General features: G+C 44.0%; 1 protein-coding gene and 1 pseudogene across 3 annotated transcripts in view; one reads left to right on the top strand and one right to left on the bottom strand.

Annotated features, from left to right (window-relative positions):
- Window positions 1-238: 238 nt before the first annotated feature.
- Window positions 239-3,309, bottom strand: LOC123623631 (annotated as a pseudogene).
- A 2,799-nt stretch (window positions 3,310-6,108) lies between these two features.
- The window catches only part of MTMR14 (myotubularin related protein 14), a 48,766-nt gene continuing 34,924 nt past the window's right edge, over window positions 6,109-19,950 (top strand). The window contains exons 1-3 of one of the 3 annotated variants that reach the window (XM_045529797.1): window positions 6,109-6,401; window positions 8,570-8,718; window positions 18,795-18,903. In XM_045529797.1, coding sequence (XP_045385753.1) covers window positions 6,252-6,401; window positions 8,570-8,718; window positions 18,795-18,903 — 408 coding nt within the window. In that variant the 5' untranslated portion in view covers window positions 6,109-6,251. The remainder of the gene's footprint in view (window positions 6,402-8,569; window positions 8,719-18,794; window positions 18,904-19,950) is intronic. The other 2 variants (XM_045529798.1, XM_045529799.1) reach the window with 2 other exon arrangements.

The raw sequence follows: 19,950 nt of genomic DNA, 5'->3' as shown, positions 1-19,950 counted from the left end.
GCTAAACACAAAAACTAGATATGAGCATTTTTTAGTTTGATTATATGCCTAGTACACAGCCTTATATGGCAGGTGGCTAAATATTTGCTGAAAGGAAGTGAATCTTGAAAATATACAAGCTTTATTCAAAAAAGAAACAAAAATAGAAAATGAAAAAGCTAAAGAAATTATATACAAGAAAACTTTAGGAATAGCCTCTATACCCTATCATTGGTCTGTTCAAAAGCTCACAAGAGCCTCAGGTTGTAACATAACAGGTAAGTCCTCCCCCTCGGACCTCAGATAGTCTCCAGCAGTGTCATAAAATATTCAATAATAGGTGAAACTTCTTGTCAACTTTCAAAGTCATGAACTCCTTTATGTCAGCTTCCACTATAAAATAATGACCTTTGGTATCTTGTGTTTCTTCGTCAATAAATCTATGATAGAGATTTCTGGCCACCGAATTCATAGACTTTTTTGGTTGATATAGGATCTTATATTTATTAATTACTGCCTTATTGATTTCTTTAATAACATTAATTTGACAACAGGTTAATGGGATTTCATGTATGCAGGAATACCATTAAACTCATCACAGGTTATAAACGGCATTTCTTTAATACTTCTTTGTTCTTTTGGGGGCTTCTTTATGGGTGCAGGTTCCTCAACATTGACTGGTTCTTCAGGGTCAAGATCTGATGCCTTAACAGAGCTTTGGGTTATTGTTCTGGAGGCAAAGGGGAGGGAATGTTTTCTTTGAGATGTTCCAATCTTTGTAATCTTCTTCAGAGACTCACAGAGTTCCTTGAGTAAACTGTTGGTATGTCCCTGATACTGAATTTTCAATTCCAATTTATTTAGATGTTCATTTACTACAACAATCTCATCTCCGAATTTATTTAATATAGTCTTCAAGGTAGGTTCTTTGTTAGGTCCAGAGCCGAGAGGGAGACACACGAAGCCTGACGTATAGCAAAATGCTGTTTATTTGAGCATCTGGGTGCAGATGGGTAGAGGCCAAAAAGAACATCCACGCTGAGGGAAGGGAGAGCCTTGGGTTTTACAGAGGGTTTTTCTGAGGGGAGTGAGCAACTAGGTGAGAACAGCCGCTGTGATAAATTCTTTTCAAACAACTGGGAGGGATAAGCATCATCCTTATCAGGAGGGATAAGGAAAGTAAGTTCCCCTCTTGCATTCCATTCCTTTATCTTCTTAGGGGTCTAGCAAGGCTATGTGCCTAATACACACCTAGTAAGGGGAGAGTGGTGGGTTTTATGGGAGGTTTGGAAGGAAGTTTGGGGAGAGTGAATTCTTGAAGCCTAACATTCTTGACCACAGTTTCTTCCTTTTTTTTTTTTTTTTTTTTGAGACAGAGTCTCACTCTGTTGCCTGGGCTAGAGTGCTCACAGCAACCTCAAACTCCTGGGCTCGAGCAATCCTTCTGCCTCAGCCTCCCGAGTAGCTGGGACTACAGGCATGTGCCACCATGCCCAGCTAATTTTTTCTATATATTTTTAGTTGTCCAGATCATTTCTTTCTATTTTTAGTAGAGTCGGGGTCTCGCTCTTGCTCAGGCTGGTCTCAAACTCCTGAACTCAAACGATCCACCCGCCTCAGCCTCCCAGAGAGCTAGGATTACAGGCGTGAGCCACTGCGCCCGGTCCCTCACTGCCTTAAATACCTTGTTCAGGGGAGTCTGTGGCCTAATCAATTTCTCTAGGGTTTCTCTCCATGAGAAATAAACCTGGGAAAACAGAGAGTAAGATGGGAACATAGAACGAGTTTGTAGGAATGGGCTGAGAGAAAAGTAATCATAGGAGAACATGGCCTCAAAAACATAAGCTGAACTCTGAGCACCTGTCAGAAGACAGCACAGCCCTTTAGGTAGCTGCATATCCCCATCTGAGCTAAAAATAATTGAGATTCAGATGATTCTGGATATGTTTGGCATACTCTTTTGCCTGGAAAACCCAACAATCTTGCTCTTTTCACTACTCTACTACTATTTAGCCCCCTAAATGCTTAGAGTCTGGCAATCTGCAGTGGGGGTGTTAGTTGCCAATGAGTTCTCCGCCTTCAGAGTGTGTCAGAATCACCGGACTCCAGCAAGTTGAATCTGATTGGTTTGGCCTAGGGTGGGGTCTAGGAATCTGTCACATAAACAAACTCTCCAATCAGTTTGATATAAGCATCCATGTTTCAGAGAAAATTATTTTTCACTCATCAAGAATGTATTAAATCTGTACTGAGCACTAGGCCCTTCCCATAAGTCAGCTCATTAAGAGGAGGAAGAGGGTCTTATTGATCCCTGCATCCTGGCTCAAAACAAGACTTGTCACAGCATAGCACACTCGAGAATGTTTGCTAAGTAAATGAACCAAGGTTCCCACACAATTAACTACAACACCATAGCTACAACACTGCCCAGCCAGGAAGAATTATTTTTAAATGACTCTAAAACATAGAGATTTAATGGGACATCCTTAATGGTATATGGTCATGCGTCACGTATTAGTCCATTTTGCACTGCTGTAAAGAAATGCCTGGGTAATTTATACAGAAAAGAGGTTTATTCAGCTAACAGTTCCGCAGACTTCACAGGAAGCATGGCACTCAGGGAGCTTCCAATCAAGGTGGAAGGTGAAGGGGGAGCAGGCTTGTCACATGGTCAGAGTGGAACAAAAGAGGGAAGAGGTGGTGCCAGGCTCTTTTAAACAACCAGCTCTCATGACGGCACCACTGCACTCTATCCCAGGCAATAGAGTGAGATCCTGTCCAAAAAAAAACAAAAAACAAAACAAAAACACCCCAGCTCTCTAGTAAACTAAAAAAGTGAGAATTTGGGCCGGGCGCGGTGGCTCACGCCTGTAATCCTAGCCCTCTGGGAGGCCGAGGCAGATGGATCGCTCAAGGTCAGCAGTTCGAGACCAGCCTGAGCAAGAGCGAAACCCTGTCTCTACTAAAAATAGAAATAAAAATTATCTGGACAACTAAAAATATATATAGGAAAAAATTAGCCGGGCATGATGGCACATGCCTGTAGTCCCAGCTACTCGGGAGGCTGAGGCAGTAGGATCGCTTAAGCCCAGGAGTTTGAGGTTGCTGTGAGCTAGGCTGACGCCACGGCACTCACTCTAGCCCGGGCAACAAAGTGAGACTCTGTCTCAAAAAAAAAAAAAAAGTGAGAATTTGCCCATTATCGAGGGCACCAAATTGTTCGTGAGGATCTGCCCCCATAACCCAAACACCTCCCACCAGGCCCCACATTCAACACTGGGGATCAAATTTCAACATGAGGTTTGCAGGGGCCAAACATCCAAACCCCATCGTGTCACTTAATGATGGAGATGGGTTCTGAGAAACGTGTCATTAGCTGATTTGGTCATTGCGTGATATCATAGAGTGCGCTTACACAAACCTAGATGGTATAGCCTATTGCTTCTTGGCTATGAACCTGTACAGCATGTGACTATACTGAATACTATAGGCGATTGTAACACAAATCAATAGGCAATGGGAATTTTTCAATTCTGTTATAATTTAATGGGACCACCATCATATATTAGGTCAGTTGTTGACCAAAACATCGTTATGTGATGTATCTAAAGAAAACAAGTACAAAGCAAACAAAACTGAATTTAGTAATCATAATATTAGTAATAATCTTGGCGTTGTTATTTTAGAACTAGTGTTATAGTAAGATAAACTAAATAAGTACTATGTTAATGACCTTAGGACATGAGATTTTCAGGATAAGAGAAAATATAAATACAAAATCATACATTAACAAAAAACATCTTGAATTGGAAACATCAGTATAAACCCATGATGTAATTCTCTTTCAAAAACAAAACTATTTCTTAGATATGTCCCCTTAGAATGTATTTCTTAGCTATGTCCCCTGAAAAGGCCTAGAAACAAGGATCATCAATACAACGAGCACACCCAGCACCAAGCTTGTGGTCTCTGCATAACATTTCCTACTAAAAGGAATCCGGAATCAGGCCTCCTTAAGAAATGGCTGATTTCAGGTCTGAAAGAGGAAACGAGTAAGATGAACCTGGAACATCTTGTCATATCAGAAAGGAATAAAGCTATCAAAGACTACAGACGTCAAGACAGAAAGATATAAGCCAACTTGAAGGGGCTCCCTTGGAACTAATACGGGGCAATTTTTTAAAAAATGTTTATTGAAATGTAATCATATACCAGATGATTCATTCTTTTAAAATCTACAATGAAGTGGTTTTTAGTATATTCACAATGTTGTGCCACCATCATTATTATCTCATTTCAGGACATTTTCATCGCCAAATGGGGCAATTTTATCTATTTGTTTGCTTAACATTTTTTTTTTTTTTTTGAGACAGAGTCTCACTCTGTTGCCTGGGCTAGAGTGAGTGCCCAGGCGTCAGCCTAGCTCACAGCAACCTCAAACTCCTGGGCTCAAGCGATCCTTCTGCCTCAGCCTCCCAAGTAGCTGGGACCACGGGCATGTGCCACCATGCCCATCTAATTTTTTCTACATATATTTTTAGCTGTCCATATAATTTCTTTTCATTTTTAGTAGAGACGGGGTCTCGCTCTTGCTCAGGCTGGTCTCGAACTCCTGAGCTCAAACGATCCTCCCACCTCCACCTCCCAGAGTGCTAGGATTACAGGCGTGAGCCACCACGCCTGGCCTGTTTAACATTTTAACAGGAAAATTTTAATGTATGCAAAAGTAAGCAGAATAGTTTAATGAATATATGTATACCCATCACCCAACTTCACCATTACCAATTTAAGCATACCCCCACTTATGGTCTTGCCTCCTGTATGATTTTGAAGCAAGTTCCACCCCATTTACATTTCAGAAAGAATAATGATGGCAATGGATTGAAATACATAAAACACATTAAAATCTGAGTTCATTATGATGCTAAAAAAAAATCCTCCTTGGTCATATTGCAAGAATGAAGGGAAAGGATTAAGAGTTTAGCTTGCCTTGACAATACTCTGTATTTCAGAGTAATCAAATAGTTGACAAGGTTTTCTTTTCTTTTAAGAGATGGGGTCTGGAGAGCAGTGGTGCCATTATAGCACACTGCAGCCTCCAGGGCTCAAGCCATCCTCCTGCCTTAAGCCATCCTCCTGCCTCAGCCTCCCAAGTATCTAGGACTAGAGGTGTGCACCTCTATGCCCAGCTAATTTAAAAAAATTTTTTTTGTAGAGACAGGGTCTCACTGTGTTGCTCAGGCTAGTCTCAAACGTGTAGACCTTGTTTGGATCAAGAGTCTGAGACCAGCCTGGGCAAAATAGCGAGACCTCATCTCTACAATAAATAAAAAAGGCATGGTGGCTAGGTAGGTTAGGTATGTTTATAGCCTTGTGGGTTTTTTGGTTTTTGTGTTTTTTTAAGGACTAGCATCTGTTAGCGATAAATTCTTGAGTATTCACAGATGAAATAATGGGATGTCTGGGATTTGCTTTAAAATAATGCCCGGGATGTTGAGGGAATCATTGCACAAGATAGACTGGCAGGACCGATTGAGTGTTGTTGGAACCAGTTAATGGCTACGTGAGGGTTCTTTATACTACTGTCTCCATTTTGTCAATGTTTTAAATATTCTATTAAGAAAAAAGGAAAAAAAGTAAGGGCCTTTTCATAACAGAATTTCAAACCGGTCATTTTACCTCCCTGACTCTCTGTTTCTTCCTCGATAAAATAGTTCGATGATACAATGCATTATCCTGACAGGGACCTTGTGAGGAGCAGTGTGAGAAAAGTGCTTTATGAAATGCTCTTCTATTTATTAGATACTACTGTTATTATGGTTGCCAATACTAACATATTGTCCCCAAGCGTTCCCCAAGCTTTCCTCCTCCTCTCTCTGCAATGGTTTATCCCTCTCTTCTTCTGGTTCTTTCCAATGGTTCTTTCCTCCCAGTTCCGCACTACCCCCCCCGGGAGCCAATGGTTTAGCCCGGCTTCCCCAGGGGAAACCCCGTGAGGCGGAGCACGCTGTGTGTGAGAGTGGCGGGGACACCCATTCCGGAGACCACTTGGATCGCTCCGCGCCGGAGGTGGGCCGGGAATCGTGGGCAGTGCGTGAGTCCCGGGCTCCGATTGGCCAGGGCAGGAGTAAACATCCGGCGGGATGGGGCGGGGCCGGAAGTGGAAAAAGAAGGCGGTGGCTGAGGCGGTTCGCGAGGTTCCGGAGCTGGAGTCTGTCCCGCCAGGTGCCATGGGCCGGCCTGAGGTTCACTGAGGGGACGCGGGCTGGGCCATGGCCGGCACTCGGGCCGCTGCCTCGGTGGGGTCCTCGGCATCTTCCGGCAATCCGCCGCCGCAGGAGCCGGGGCTCGGGGAGCTGCTGGAGGAGTTCTCCCGGACTCAGTATCGGGCCAAGGACGGCAGTGGGACCGGCGGCTCTAAGGTGAACCGAGAGGCGCGGTGAGCTGGAGAAGGCCCCTGACAGAGGAAAGACTGAGGTCAAGGGTCGGAGGAGTGTAGGAGTAGGACTTTCCTGCTGAGGAAGGGGAGAGTTCCTGGAGAGGGGTGTTCTCCAGGTTCTGGAACCGGAGAGTAAGGGTCGGGCTTGAAGACCATAAAAGGAGGAACTAGGGACAGAGTGAGCCCAGCAAAGCGGCTCTTTTTGTTTGAGGCGGGGTGTTTGGAGGTCAGGGATCAGAGCTGAGGGGCCAGGTTCAAAGATTAGAAAGGAAGAACTAAGGAAGCGTTGTTCTCCTGCTTCAGTTGTTTTAGGAGGGGTCGTGTCTGGGCAAAAGCCCCCAAATCTAAGTAAAACTAGAGAGACGATTCCTCTGGGCCAGATGTCAGAATGGAGTCAAGAGATGAACCCAGTCCAGTGGATTGCCTCCTCATAAGGTTGCTGCATGACTTGGGCCCATCCTTTTCCTTCCCCTGTAGAACAGGAAGACAACCCACACTGCCTCTCAGTTCCTTATCAAAAGCAAGTTTCTGATCCTCTTTCCTCCCCGTGGGATTCCCCCTCAGTCGTCTTCTCGCCAGACCTGGAAGGCTTCTGGTGTGGTCAGACCACTCTCACCCTAAGCACTGGCTGGCAGTCCAGTGGGAATCGTAGTGACCCTGCCATTTCTTATTCCCCACATGGATTTGGGAGCTTTAGCATCAGGTTTTCCGGTGGGATTCTGCTCCATCCTGTGTCACAAAACTGATTTGGCTGCAGAGGTTACCTGTGCTGGAATATGCTATAGTTGGCATCTGCTAGTCTTTAGGTAATACAGGGAAGACTTCAGTAAGGCTGAAGGTCCCTCACTGTCCAAATGACCAAGTATTTTTCAGAGCGTCATCTGGGGTACTTTTTAAAAATAAAGATTCCTTAGTCCCACCCAGTCCTACTGAGTCAGAATTTCTGGGGGTGGAAACTTGGAATTTGCATTTCTAATAGGCTTCATAATGATACTCATGTGCCTTCAAATTTGAAGATTCCTAATTTAAGGCACTGTGAGTTTTATCCTCCCCATTGGTCTTTAGAGTACAGAAGGGCCTTTTGAGTCAGTGGTTTTTTTTTTCTTTCTTTTCTTTTTTTTTTTTTTTTTTTGAGACAGAGTCTCGCTCTGTTGCCAGGCTAGAGTGCTGTGGCGTCAGCCCAGCTCACAGCAACCTCAAACTCCTGGGCTCAAGCGATCCTCCTGCCTCAGCCTCACGAGTAGCTGGTATTACAGGCATGTGCCAGCATGCCCAGCTAATTTTTTCTATTTTAGTTGTCTGGTTAATTTCTTTTTATTTTTAGTAGAGATGGGGGGGGGTTTCTCGCTCTTGGTCAGGCTGGTCTCGAACTCCTGACCTCAAGTGATACTCCCACCTTGGCCTCCCAGAGAGCTAGGTTTACAGCTGTGAGCCACCATTCCCGGCTGAGTCAGTGGTTTTTCTGGACCCCTCTTTCATCTTATACATACTCCTAAAGATTAGGGTTGTCATAAGTTACACCTGATTTTCACTGAAGCTGGCCTTAATCCCTCTCCAGCCTCCTGATCTCTTGCAAACTTCTTGAGATGTTATAGGTCTTTTGCCTCTTTTCTAGTGGGTTTTCCTCTGAACTGTGAACAAAACAAGATCAATTTTAGGGGGAGTTGTTTTTTCTATTTATAAGCAAATGGTGGCATATAAAGAGACCGCTTTGTTTTCAGCTGTTACTGATTGCACTGACTGGAGTATCTAGGTACTAGTGTGTAGCTAGAGAATGGGGATGAATCTGGCACCAAGGAAAAATTATGGATTAATGCCAGTTACAGTAACCTAGAGCAAGAGTTCTTAACATTTTATGGGCTGTGGACCCCTTTCAATCTAATGAAAGCTGTAATCCTCTCCCCTGAGTGCTCAACACCCACAGTTTCAGATGCAGTGCTGAGGAGGTCAGAGTCCTTCCTGAAGCAGACCACGTATGGGTTAATGAACTGCATGTAGGACCTGGGACTCAGCATCATATGTCTTCTCAGCATTGAATAATAGTCATAGAGGCATGTCATTCCTAGGGACCTCTCCAGGTCATGCAGTGTCTAATTCTCACCCTCAGAACCCCAGAATCTTCTTTATGTTCAGGTCTCCTCCTCTGTGCAGGTTGAGCGCATTGAGAAGAGATGTCTGGAGCTGTTTGGCCGAGACTACTGTTTCAGCGTGATTCCAAACGTGAATGGAGATATCTGTGGCCACTACCCCCGGCACATCGTGTTCCTGGAGTATGAAAGTTCTGAGAAGGAGAAAGATACGTGAGCATCATGCGACCATAGTGTGCCTGTCTGGGGAGGCCTAACAGGGCAGACGCACTTTCCCCATTTGTTAAGTTTTATTGGCATCTTTATTTATTTCAGGATTGGACAAGTTAGGTTGGTAAAGTGGCACCTCATAGGATGAGGTGTTGAGAGTCACAGCCCTGGATTTCTCTGTCACTTCCACCCTAGAACTCATTGTCCTAAGACAGCTGACTTCACACTTCACCTTTCTGAATGAACATCAGTGTTCTTTTTTTAGAGTGTGGGTGAGAGGTATGCTGTGTTAAGACAGGCTTAAGAGTGGTTGCCACATGTATCACTTAAGAGCCCTAAGGTCTAGAATCCGGACTGCTTGAGTTTACATCTTGGCTGCCCCACTTACTGGCTGTGTAACTGATGCTGGACAAGTCATTTAACTTCTTTGTCCTTAGTCTTCTCATTGATAATTCTCTATTTCGTGTTAATTAGTCCTTTAAGGACTAATGAAAATTCTAGAATAATGTCTAGTGCAGTCCTGATGATAAATGTTGCTGATACAGGCCTGTGACATGTTAATTGTAAGAATTAGAAATAAAAGGTACCATGTATTGAGAGCCTACAAAGCCTGGTTGCTTTCTGTGGGATAACAGTTCATACCAGAGCAAACACCAAGCATCTGGTGCAGGGTGTGGCCCTTAGGTAGTTAGTAAATGGTGGTAGTTGTTTGACACTAATAGGTAATCACAGCATTGAGGCCCCAGGAAATACTTCATGTTGATCCCCAAGTTTGTTCCCCTAGTCTCTCTGCTTGCTGCTGATTTTTTTTTTTTTTTGGGACAGAGTCTCGCTTTGTTGCCCGGGCTAGAGTGAGTGCCGTGGCTTCAGCCTAGCTCACAGCAACCTCAAACTCCTGGGTTTCAGCGATCCTACTGCCTCAGCCTCCCGGGTAGCTGGGACTACAGGCATGTGCCACCATGCCTTGCTAATTTTTTCCATATATATTTTAGTTGGCCAGATAATTTCTTTCTATTTTTTTAGTAGAGACTGGGTCTCAGTCTTGCTCAGGCTGTTCTCAAACTCCTGACCTTGAGCGATCCACCGGCTTCGGCCTCCCAGAGGGCTAGGATTACAAGCGTGAGCCACCACGCCCCCGGCCCTTGCTGCTGATTTTAAGGAAATTCCAGGAGCTCTTGTCAACAATATCTGTGAAATCCTGGTCCTGTGGATGGAATGTTGTGATGAGTACTACAGCAGAGTCAGGCTGCAAAGTTCAGCAGCCCCTTGCTACTGCAAGGCTGTCAGTGCACCCAGTAACTTGTTAGCAACTCAGATTCTAAGGCTCCAGAGCCACTGAATTAGAGTCACAGTGTAACAAGATACCCAGGTGATTCCAGTGCACTTTAACTGCTGTAGGCAAACCAGGGAGAATAGTTAATTCCGCCTGGGGTGTGTGTGTCTTTTTACTTAAGTTAAAAGCCAGAGCCTTTTGACCTGGCATTGGAGGGATTAGAAGAGTTTCCCTGAAATGTCCTTAGGGACCAAGTATTAATAGTATAGGTTTTTTTTTTGTTTTTTTTTTTTGAGACAGAGTCTCTCTTTGTTGCCCAGGCTAGAGTGAGTGCCGTGGCATCAGCCTAACTCACACCAACCTCAAACTCCTCGGCTTAAGCGATCCTCCTGCCTCAGCCTCCCGAGTAGCTGGGACTACAGGCATGCGCCACCATGCCTGGCTAATATTTTCTATATATATATTTAGTTGGCCATATAATTTCTTTCTATTTTTAATAGAGATGGGGTCTCGCTCTTGCTCAGGCTGGTCTGGAACTCCTGAGCTTGAGAGATCCACCCGCCTGGGTCTCCCAGAGTGCTAGGATTACAGGTGTGAGCCACCGCACCCGGCCTTTTTAAAAATTTTTTTATAATACTTTTTTATACATTTATTTATTTATTTATTTATTTAAAAACATTTTTTTTTTTTTTTCTGAAGACAGATTCCTATAGTATAGGGTTTTTTTTTTTGAGACAGAGTCTTGCTCTGTTGCCCGGGCTAGAGTGCCATGGCGTCAACCTTGCTCACAGCAACCTCAAACTCCTGGGCTCAAGTGATCCTCCTGCCTCAGCCTCCCGAGTAGCCGGGACTACAGACATGCACCACCATGCCCAGCTAATTTTTTCTGTATATATTTTTAGCTGTCCGTATAATTTCTTTCTATTTTTAGTAGAGACGGGGTCTCGCTCTTGTTCAGGCTGGTCTCGAACTCCATAGCTCAAATGATCCACCCGCCTCGGCCTCCCAGAGTGCTAGGATTACAGGTGTGAGCCACCGCGCCTGGACTAGTACAGGGACTTGATCATCAGGCCAAGGAGTGTGGCCTTGTGGATTGTGTGTGGGTGTCAATGTGCCAGTATCCCCTGAGCACTTATTAAAATTATAGATTCTAGGGCCCCTCCTGGACCTTCTGAATCAGAATTTCTAGAATCTACATTCTCAGAGCGTTCCCTAGATGTCTTGCATATGCTATAGCTTAAGAACTGCTGTTGGCAGCCACTGGCAGCCAGAGAAGGCTTACAAGCAGGAACAACCAGATCAGAGGAGTTTGAGGACTGAGCCTTAGTTTCCTCATCTGTAAAGTGAGGAGTGCCCATCTCACAAGGTTATAATGGGGTTCCCTAAGAAAATGAATGCAATGACTCTTGTACGTGGGTCTTAAAAATTGTATGACATTTTCAGTTGTATAACCTAAGAACTCCAGGGCTTTCTAAGCCTAAAAAATTGAGCTTTTTTGTGACTCCATTATTTATAGTATTTATCTCTTCCTAACTTTTCCTTCCAGAGTTAGGTAAACTTACCTTCTGTAAATCTTTAAGCTAAAGTTTCTAAACAAAGAATTCTTTTTTTTGCCTTACCCTTCCTTTTCCACCCTCTTCAGTGCTGGCTGGTGGTGTTACCTCTGTGTCCGTATGGCATTCTGATATTAGGCTCAGTTGTAGTCACAGTAGTTCTTCTCTACCTTGACTTTGTAAGTGAATCATCTGGGATCTTGTTACAATGCAGAATCTGATTCAGTAGATCTGGGATGGGGCCCAAGATTCGGCATTTTCTAATAAGCTCCCAGCTGATGCCAACCACCCTTTAGTAACGGTACATTGAGGAACTCGGTCTTGGTTGCTTCACAGAAGCTTTTCCTGGAAGGAAACAAGTTCAGTGTTGATCCTTTAAAGAGAAGAAAACTAACATTTGTTGAGTGCCTGCCGTTTGGCAGGTGTTAGGGTTTCATCCACTAGTTTACTTAAGTCCTGCAACCCACTCAGTAAAGAAGACAGTATCACCCCCATTTTACAAAGTCAAAGCCCAGAGAAGTATCTTGCCTTTGCCCAAGATCACTGAGGGGTTCAGTGGAGTGGGGTTAAAAGCCCGGTTTCCTGACTCTATCCACCTGTCTGCCTTTTCTTCCTTCTACCACCACGGCTCCCCTGCCTTGTCTAGTAGGACCTCATATCTCAGGCCACTGTGGAACATCCTTAACCTTAGAGAAGTTATTGGAGTTTGTTTTTACTTTCACTCTTTGCAAGGCCTTGAAGTGGTATCGAAGTGATACTGAGTGGGTGATGCCTATTTGTTGAAGGAAAGGGAGCTTTGGTATGTTTGGGTGGGAAGCGATAGAATTTTTTGCCTCTTTACATAACTTTCTTGGGTGTTACTGATGACACTAATTGGACTGAGTTTAAAAAGGTAGAACTGGGGCTGTGAGTGGTGGCTCACGCCTGTAATCCTAGCACTCTGGGAGGCCAAGGTGGGTGTATCGTTTGAGCTCAGGAGTTCAAAACCAGCCTGAGCAAGAGCAAGACCCCGTCTCTACTAAAAAAATAAAAAGAAATTAGCTGGACAACTAAAAATATATATAGAAAAAACTAGCCGGGCATGGTGGTGCATGGCTGTAGCCCCAGCTACTTGGGAGGCTGAGGCAGTAGGATTGCTTGAGCCCAGGAGTTTGAGGTTGCTGTGAGCTAGGCTGACGCCACAGCACTCTAGCCCAGGCAACAAAGTGAGACTCTGTTTCAAAAAAAAAAAAGGTAGAACTGGATTCAGGAAGTGGTTTTGTCCTGTTAATGACCTCCCCAATTCTGCCCATCATCTGGGAATAGAAGCCTGGACAAGGATCAATGAACAGCAAGACATATTTGTCAACAAGTGTTCATTGACTTGTTGCTACGTGGTAGACCCCGGGGATCCGGGTGGAAGCCAGGTAAATGAAGTCTTCACCTTTAGTGGGTAACAGAGACTAATAAATAAGCTATAACAGTATAACAAAAGCCAGAATTAGGGGAAGTACAGTTGAGGCATTAGGAGACAGTGGTTTTAAACCATGGGCTCAGTGGCTGCCCACCAGGACTTAAAATCTCAACTGCCCTGCATACCTGTTCTGTGGCTTTGGGATAGTGATTTCTGTTTTGGGTTTTGTCATCTTTTTTTTTTTCCTCCCAGAAACAGGGTTTCAGCTTGCTATGCTGCCCAGGCTGGTCTTAAACTCCTGGCCTCAAGCGAGCTTCCCAAATAGCTGGGAGTATAGGTGCACACCACCACAGCCAGCTTGGGATAGTGATTTCATCTCACCTGCCTCATCTGTAAAATAGGGCTGATAAGGACTAACTGAGATAATGTGGCTGTTAGCCCTGCTTTGTCCCTCGTATCTGTTAAGTAGCAGCAGTAACATCTATCTCAGGAAGTTTTGGGCACACTTAGTATGAAAAACCAACCTAGTTTGGGAAGTGTAGGTGCTGGTCTGGGAAAGCTTCCCTTTGGAAGTTATGTGAGAATGGCATTTTCTTCTTTATTTGAAAATAGTTTTGTGTGTAATGCTCATAAAGATAAAATCCAGTCAAATAGTGCAATTAAATATCAAAGCAGGGTGCCATGGTACATGCCTATAGTCCTAGTTACTCAGGAGGCCAAGATGGGAGGATCACTTACACCCAGGAGTTCGAGACCAGCCTGGGCAACATAGGAAGACCCTGTCTCTAAAAAGAAAAAAAAATTAGCCGGATGCAGTAACTTGTGCCTGTAGTCCTAGCAACTTGGGAGGCTGAGGCAGGAGGATCACTTGAAGCCCAGGAGTTTGAGGCTGCAGTGAGCTGTGATTACACCAGTGCACTCCAGCCTGGATGACCATGTCTCTACAATAAATTAATTAAAATAAATATCAGAAGAACCTGATAACATCTTGCCAGAAATTTTCATGCATAAATTACAAACATAAATATGTAATCCAATGTTTATTCATACAAATATGAGTACCATGACAGACACAGTTCAGTGCTTAGAAGTGCAATAAAAGGATCATAAGGACAGGTAATAAAAATGGGAACTAGTGAGAGAATAGAAACTGAATTGGTTCTTTGAGTAGGGGGAACCAGAAAAGTAAACAACTACCAAGCCTAACAAGGAAAGGTGTGTCTTTACATTAAAAGACAGCTCAGAGCCCCTTGGAAGGAAATGTTGGCATGTTCTTCACCTTGCTTTTGAGGAGAGTTTGCCAAATAAAACGATTTAGGCTGAGAGAAGCATGCAGTTTTAAGGCATTTAGGGTCCACAGTGAGCTACTGGCTTGAAGCTAAGTGAGAGTTGGTTGCAACAGATGGTGCTGACCAGATGTGTGAAAATGGCCTGGGGCCACTAGTAGGTGGGGAAAAAGCTACTATATGTGTCCCCTATTTTATATTCTTGTGGAGTCTGAGTTTAATTGGGCATGATGGCATGCTCCTGTCGTCCCAGCTACTTGGGAAGCTGAGGCAGGAGGATTGCTTGAACCCAGGAGTACAAGTCCAGCCTGGTTAACATAGTGAGACCCCATCTCTTAAAGAAATGAAGTCAATTGTCTCATAATTAAGTGCCTTTTTATTTCCTAGAGAAACTGAAAAGGCAGCAGCACTCTGGTTCTCAGTGAGGTGTGTGTATTCAGGGCTGGCTGGTGGCCCTGCTATGGCCTTTTTATTTTTTTTATTTTTATTTTTTATTTTTTTGAGACAGACTCTCACTCTGTTGCCTGGGCTAGAGTGCCGTGGTGTCAGCCTAGCTCACAGCAACCTCAAACTCCTGACCTTAGGCGATCCTACTGCCTCAGCCTCCTGAGTAGCTGTGACTACAGGCATGCGCCACCATGCCTGGCTAATTTTTCTATATATATTTTTAGCTGTCCGTATAATTTCTTTCTATTTTTAGTAGAGATGGGGTCTCGCTTTTGCTCAGGCTGGTCTTTAACTGCTGAACTCAGATGATCCTTCTACCTCGGCCTCCCAGAGTGCTAGGATTATAGGTGTGAGCCACCATGCCTGGCAGAAAAAAATTTTAATTGCAAAAATTACATCTTAACAGAAAAATACACCTTGGGAAGCTTTTAAGTCCTTACCCCTTTGTTCTCTTTCCAAGATCATCAAACTATTGGTCCTAGTTTTTATTTGCAGACCCCTTTTTAACTTCAATTTCAGATACCCTTCTGGTAGTAGTTATTCTCAAAATGCATCTACTGACATTTATAGATATATTTTTACTAAGAATTCAGCAGTTTTTAAGCTTTGTACAGTTAACCCTTAAAATGCATTGAACTGTGAGGATCCACTTACACGTGGATTTTTTTTTTTTTAACCAGAAGCTGATTGAAGATACAGTACTGCAGGAATAAGGTGTTTTCTTTGTTGTATGACTCATTTAAAGCTGGTAGTTTAAGCCCTGAGGAAAGCTGTAGTGGGAGTGTTGGAAGATTTGCTTCGGTAGACCTTGTTTCCTGTTCTTGTCCCCAGTTCCCTGGTTTGGCATCGCATTTCATGGTTTCTCCTCCTTTTTGCTCCCCTATCATTAGCTATCCTCTTGTTACACTGTTGCTTTCGTCCTCTTCTCGGTCCTCCAAAGAACCATTGGCTCCAGAATGGCCCATGTGCAACTTCAGGTAGGACAGGCTTGGTTGCCTGTCACACAGTGTCAAGTGTGGCACTGGACCCAACTGGGAGAGTCTGAGGGAGTTTAGGGTCTCGGGGTCTTGCACACAATGGGGCAGAGTGAAAACATTACTGAACGTGGCTCACGGAGCACAGCTGGGTCTGGAGTTTTCGAGGTAGTCTGCCATTATATGTATGAAGACGGGGAGAATGTCATGAAATACAATAACTGAAAAACTGCTGTTAAACGTATAGAATCCAAGTTCTTCTAGAACTGGAATAGTATGTGCTGGACAGGGCTCCCTGTATCCACTTCTTTCTCCTTTTATTCTCCACTCTGCAGTCAGCAGCATAATCTTTTAACACCGTGAATTTGATTTAGTCACCTCCTGCTTAAAACCATTTTAAGTTTAAGAAGACAGTGTCTAGTAGCCTTTTTCTTTTGCAGCAGGAGTGGAGGAAGTGAAGTAGGGGAACGTGGCAAGATGGGCCATGTTGGAAACACACACGCCTAGGAGATGTAGTGAGAGTTTTATGGAAGTGCTTGACTAGCTGGGCTAGATGCAGGAACTCCATTGGTGAACAGGATGACGTCCTGGCTCTTAGAGATAGACATGGAGAAAGAATACTACAAGAAAGAAAAAGAGCTATGGAGGGGGACATTCAAAGGGGATCATTCTAGGCTACTATGGGGAATCTGGGAGGGCCTCTATGAGGAAATGTCATTTGAAACTGAAGGATGATTAGGGAGAAGAGGGGTTGGGCCTAGCTTTGGGGCAGAGGCAACAGCTTGTGCCAAGGCCTGGAAGTAGGGAAAGCACGTGTGGCTGGCGGGATGGAGAGTATGCCGGTGTGGCTGGACGTGAAGCTGACAAGGGTGGACAGGGCAGAGAATGCATTCTTTTCAACTTTATTCCTCCTGCTCCATGCCTGGTGCACAGTAGTCCTTGAATGTTTGTATGATTGGAGCACATGTGGGTGTGGACTGGGTGAGGAAGTGGTTGGGGCTGGGAGATGGCTGGTGGACTGTGTAGATGGAGGGAAGAAGCAAGGGCCCTGAGAGTCGCACACTTGGATGTCTCCAGAGACCAGCCAAGCTCTTTCCCTAACAGTGTCAGCTGCTGTTCAGCTTCATCTTATTGTTTCCATGTGGGAACATGGGATCACTTTTTCTCTCAGATATTTCCAGTTTTTAGGAGAAGCTGGAAGTTGAAATTTATGTGAACTCTCAAAATTTTTAAATGTTGACAGCTAATTCACAAAAATTTCAGTACATTCTCTGGGTGAAACAATATGTGTGGGCTGCCAGTTTGAGACCTGACCTTAGTAAGTTAAATCCACAGATTGGGTTATGTAGGAGATTCAGCATGAGTGGGGAAGGGCAAGTGGTAGAGGACAGAAGGCAGTCGTCAGGAAGGAGGATTCCAGAATGTGGAGATTTTTGAGCAAGGTGGCACAGCTTGGTTTCATTCCTGAGCTCCAGTTTCATTTGTTCAGCTACCTGCTGGGCATCTTCAGAGGAATATCCTGTGGTATTTGCTCGAAGATAAGCATCTAAAGTGAATGCTGCAATTTTTCTTAACCTGCTCCTCTTCAGGTGTTACTTAATTTCTCGTAGTAGTACTTTTTTCTTCCTGGGTACACTGGCTCAAAACAAAGAGCTATTTAAGAATTTTCCTACCGTAGTACTCTGTTTCCAATATATCATTGGGTCCTTTTGACCTTGTTTCTGTATTAAGTTTCATTCATCCTGTTCTCTTACAATTTTTTGCCCTCTTCCTAAGTTTATTACTATAGCTCCTACTACTTCCACAGTGCCTCCACTTCACTTGGCTGATCTCTGGAGACTTCTTGGTGTGACCTCTCAGGGCCCTCGTTTTTTCTTTCTATTTACATGGTCCCCTGGTTATCTCTTGGCCTCACCTGCCTCGCTGTTCAGACCCACGTGTGTTCTACTCATACAAACACTTAAAGACTTTTAAAAAAAAAGAAAGAAAATACAGTATTGGTAGGATGTGAAACTCGAATATATAGAGGGCCAACATTTCATATACACGTGTTCTACAGGGCCAACTGTGGGACTTGTGTATACTTGGATTTTGGTATACTCAGGGGTCTTGTATACCTATGTATACGAAGGGGTAACTATGTTTTTATTAACCCCAACAGCATCCGAGTACATTTAAAAAGGTACCACAGATGTGTGGGAGTTGCTGATTTATTCCTTCTGAAACACTATTTGTGTGCATGTGTACATGAGGAGCTGTACAGTAACACACAGATCCCTAGAAGGATTAGGATGTGGAAGGGATTAAATTGCCTCTAGGACTTGGCCTGAAAGCTCAACTCTTTTAAGGAAGGAACATTAGCGTCTTGCCTCTGTTCTACTCAGTTACCCTGCATAGTGGAGAAAGCTTCCTGCTCTAACTTTCCTGCCGCTTGTTTCTCCTGCTACCAGAGATTCTGACGGGCTAAGGTGAGGCCTTTGCTAGGAGTTGGGACGCGGGTCTGTGAGAGTAGACCCTTATTTTAGGGAAGCATGATTTGTTATGGGTGTGACTTGTTGGGCTCATTTTGAAACATGACTCTTTCATGTTCAAGGAGCTCCCTTACCGAATCTGGTGCTTTAACTACTGTGCTTCCCAGTGCCACAAGTAGCTTCTCTTTTACCTCCTTTGCCCCAGTGTTCCCTGCCCTGTTGGCTATTTGGACTGTGAAGATGGTTGGAATGTTCAGATATCAGAAACTTAGAGCCATGTAAACCATGAGACTTCATCTCATCTTGCCCCTAAAAGATAATAAAAATGGCCCTATTATTTCCAGAGGGTCTCCCCAAGGCAACAGGTCTTTCCCTGGGAGACCTGGATACCCTAGACATAATTGAAATTCAGTTCTATATATTCTGAGTTTTATATCCTATGTCTTCAGTTTAGCTTGCTTTTTTTCTATTTTAAATGTTCAGAAATCAGGGTGACTTAAATCTTAATACTTATAATTAGCCCTTTGATCTAGAATTTAGGAATTATAGCATTTATTAAATTTCAAATGAGTATTGTTACACATGTATACAGACCTAGAATGGGGTCTATGTGAAGAAACACATGTACACAAAATGCCCACTTAGAAGTCCGCCTGACCTGCCTCTCTTACCTATGTGTTAGGTTTGAGAGCACCGTGCAGGTGAGCAAGTTGCAAGACCTCATCAACCGAAGCAAGATGGCCAGGTGCAGAGGACGGTTTGTTTGCCCAGTAATCCTGTTCAAGGGCAAGGTAAGGCCCATACCATAGTCTCACACTCTGAGACTCTCTTCTAGGGTAACAGAATTAATGCAAAGTGTAGGGTCTTTTTGTTCTTGGCATTTACCAGGCAAGGGGTGGGTGGTTACTGGGTACCTGGTGCTATGGGAAACAGGCCAGAAAAACAGACTAATTCTGATTGAAGGATGATTGTAGGTAGGGAAGGGATAGTCACACCAGAGTACCACAGTATCTGTGTTCTGGAGCTAGACAGCCTGGGTTCAGATCCTAGCTCTGTTACGTCCTGCTTGTGCAGGGCCTCAGTTTCCTCTTCAATAAAAAGGGTATAATAGGCCAGGTGCCATGGCTCACGCCTGTAATCCTAGCACTCTGGGAGGCCGAGGTGGGAGGATCACTCGAGTTCAGGCGTTCAAGACCAGCTTGAGCCAGAGCAAGACCCTGTCTCTACTGAAAATAGAAAGCAATTAGCCAGACAACTAAAAATATATAGAAAAAAAAATTAGCCAGGCATGGTGGCACATGCCTGTAGTCCCAGCTACTCGAGAGGCTGAGGCAGAAGGATTGTTTGAGCCCAGGAGTTTGAGGTTGCTGTGAACTAGCCATGGCACTCTAGCCCAGGCAACAGAGCAAGACTCAGTCTCAAAAAAAATAAAATAAGTGAGGATAATAATCATACCTATTTCAAAGGTTTTTGGAGTAGATTAAATCAAGTGAGTTAATACACTGTTCTTTCAATCATATAATTCACCAAGTAATTACTGAGCATGTATTATATACCAGGCACGACTTCAGGCCTTGAGATACATCAGCATGCAAAGCACAAAAATACAAGCTCCATGTGGGTCAGGACAAAAATCCTTACCCTCACAGAGCAAATGGGGGCTATTGTTAATTAGGATCCCCAGTATGGCCTCATTTTTACCTGTCTTGTTTTCTTTTGGTGTAAAGGATGTTCCCATTTTATTGCAGATGAAATGAAGGCTCAAAGTGGTTAAATAACTGCCCCAAGTTTATTTTACATAGCAAGAGTGCTGGAATTTGAACCTTTCTGCACCATAA

The sequence above is a fragment of the Lemur catta genome, chromosome 18 (assembly GCF_020740605.2).
Source record: "Lemur catta isolate mLemCat1 chromosome 18, mLemCat1.pri, whole genome shotgun sequence".
In the NCBI taxonomy this organism is placed as follows: domain Eukaryota; kingdom Metazoa; phylum Chordata; class Mammalia; order Primates; family Lemuridae; genus Lemur; species Lemur catta.
Note: the sequence above shows the minus strand (reverse complement) of the source record. Positions and strands in the feature narration are given on the sequence as shown.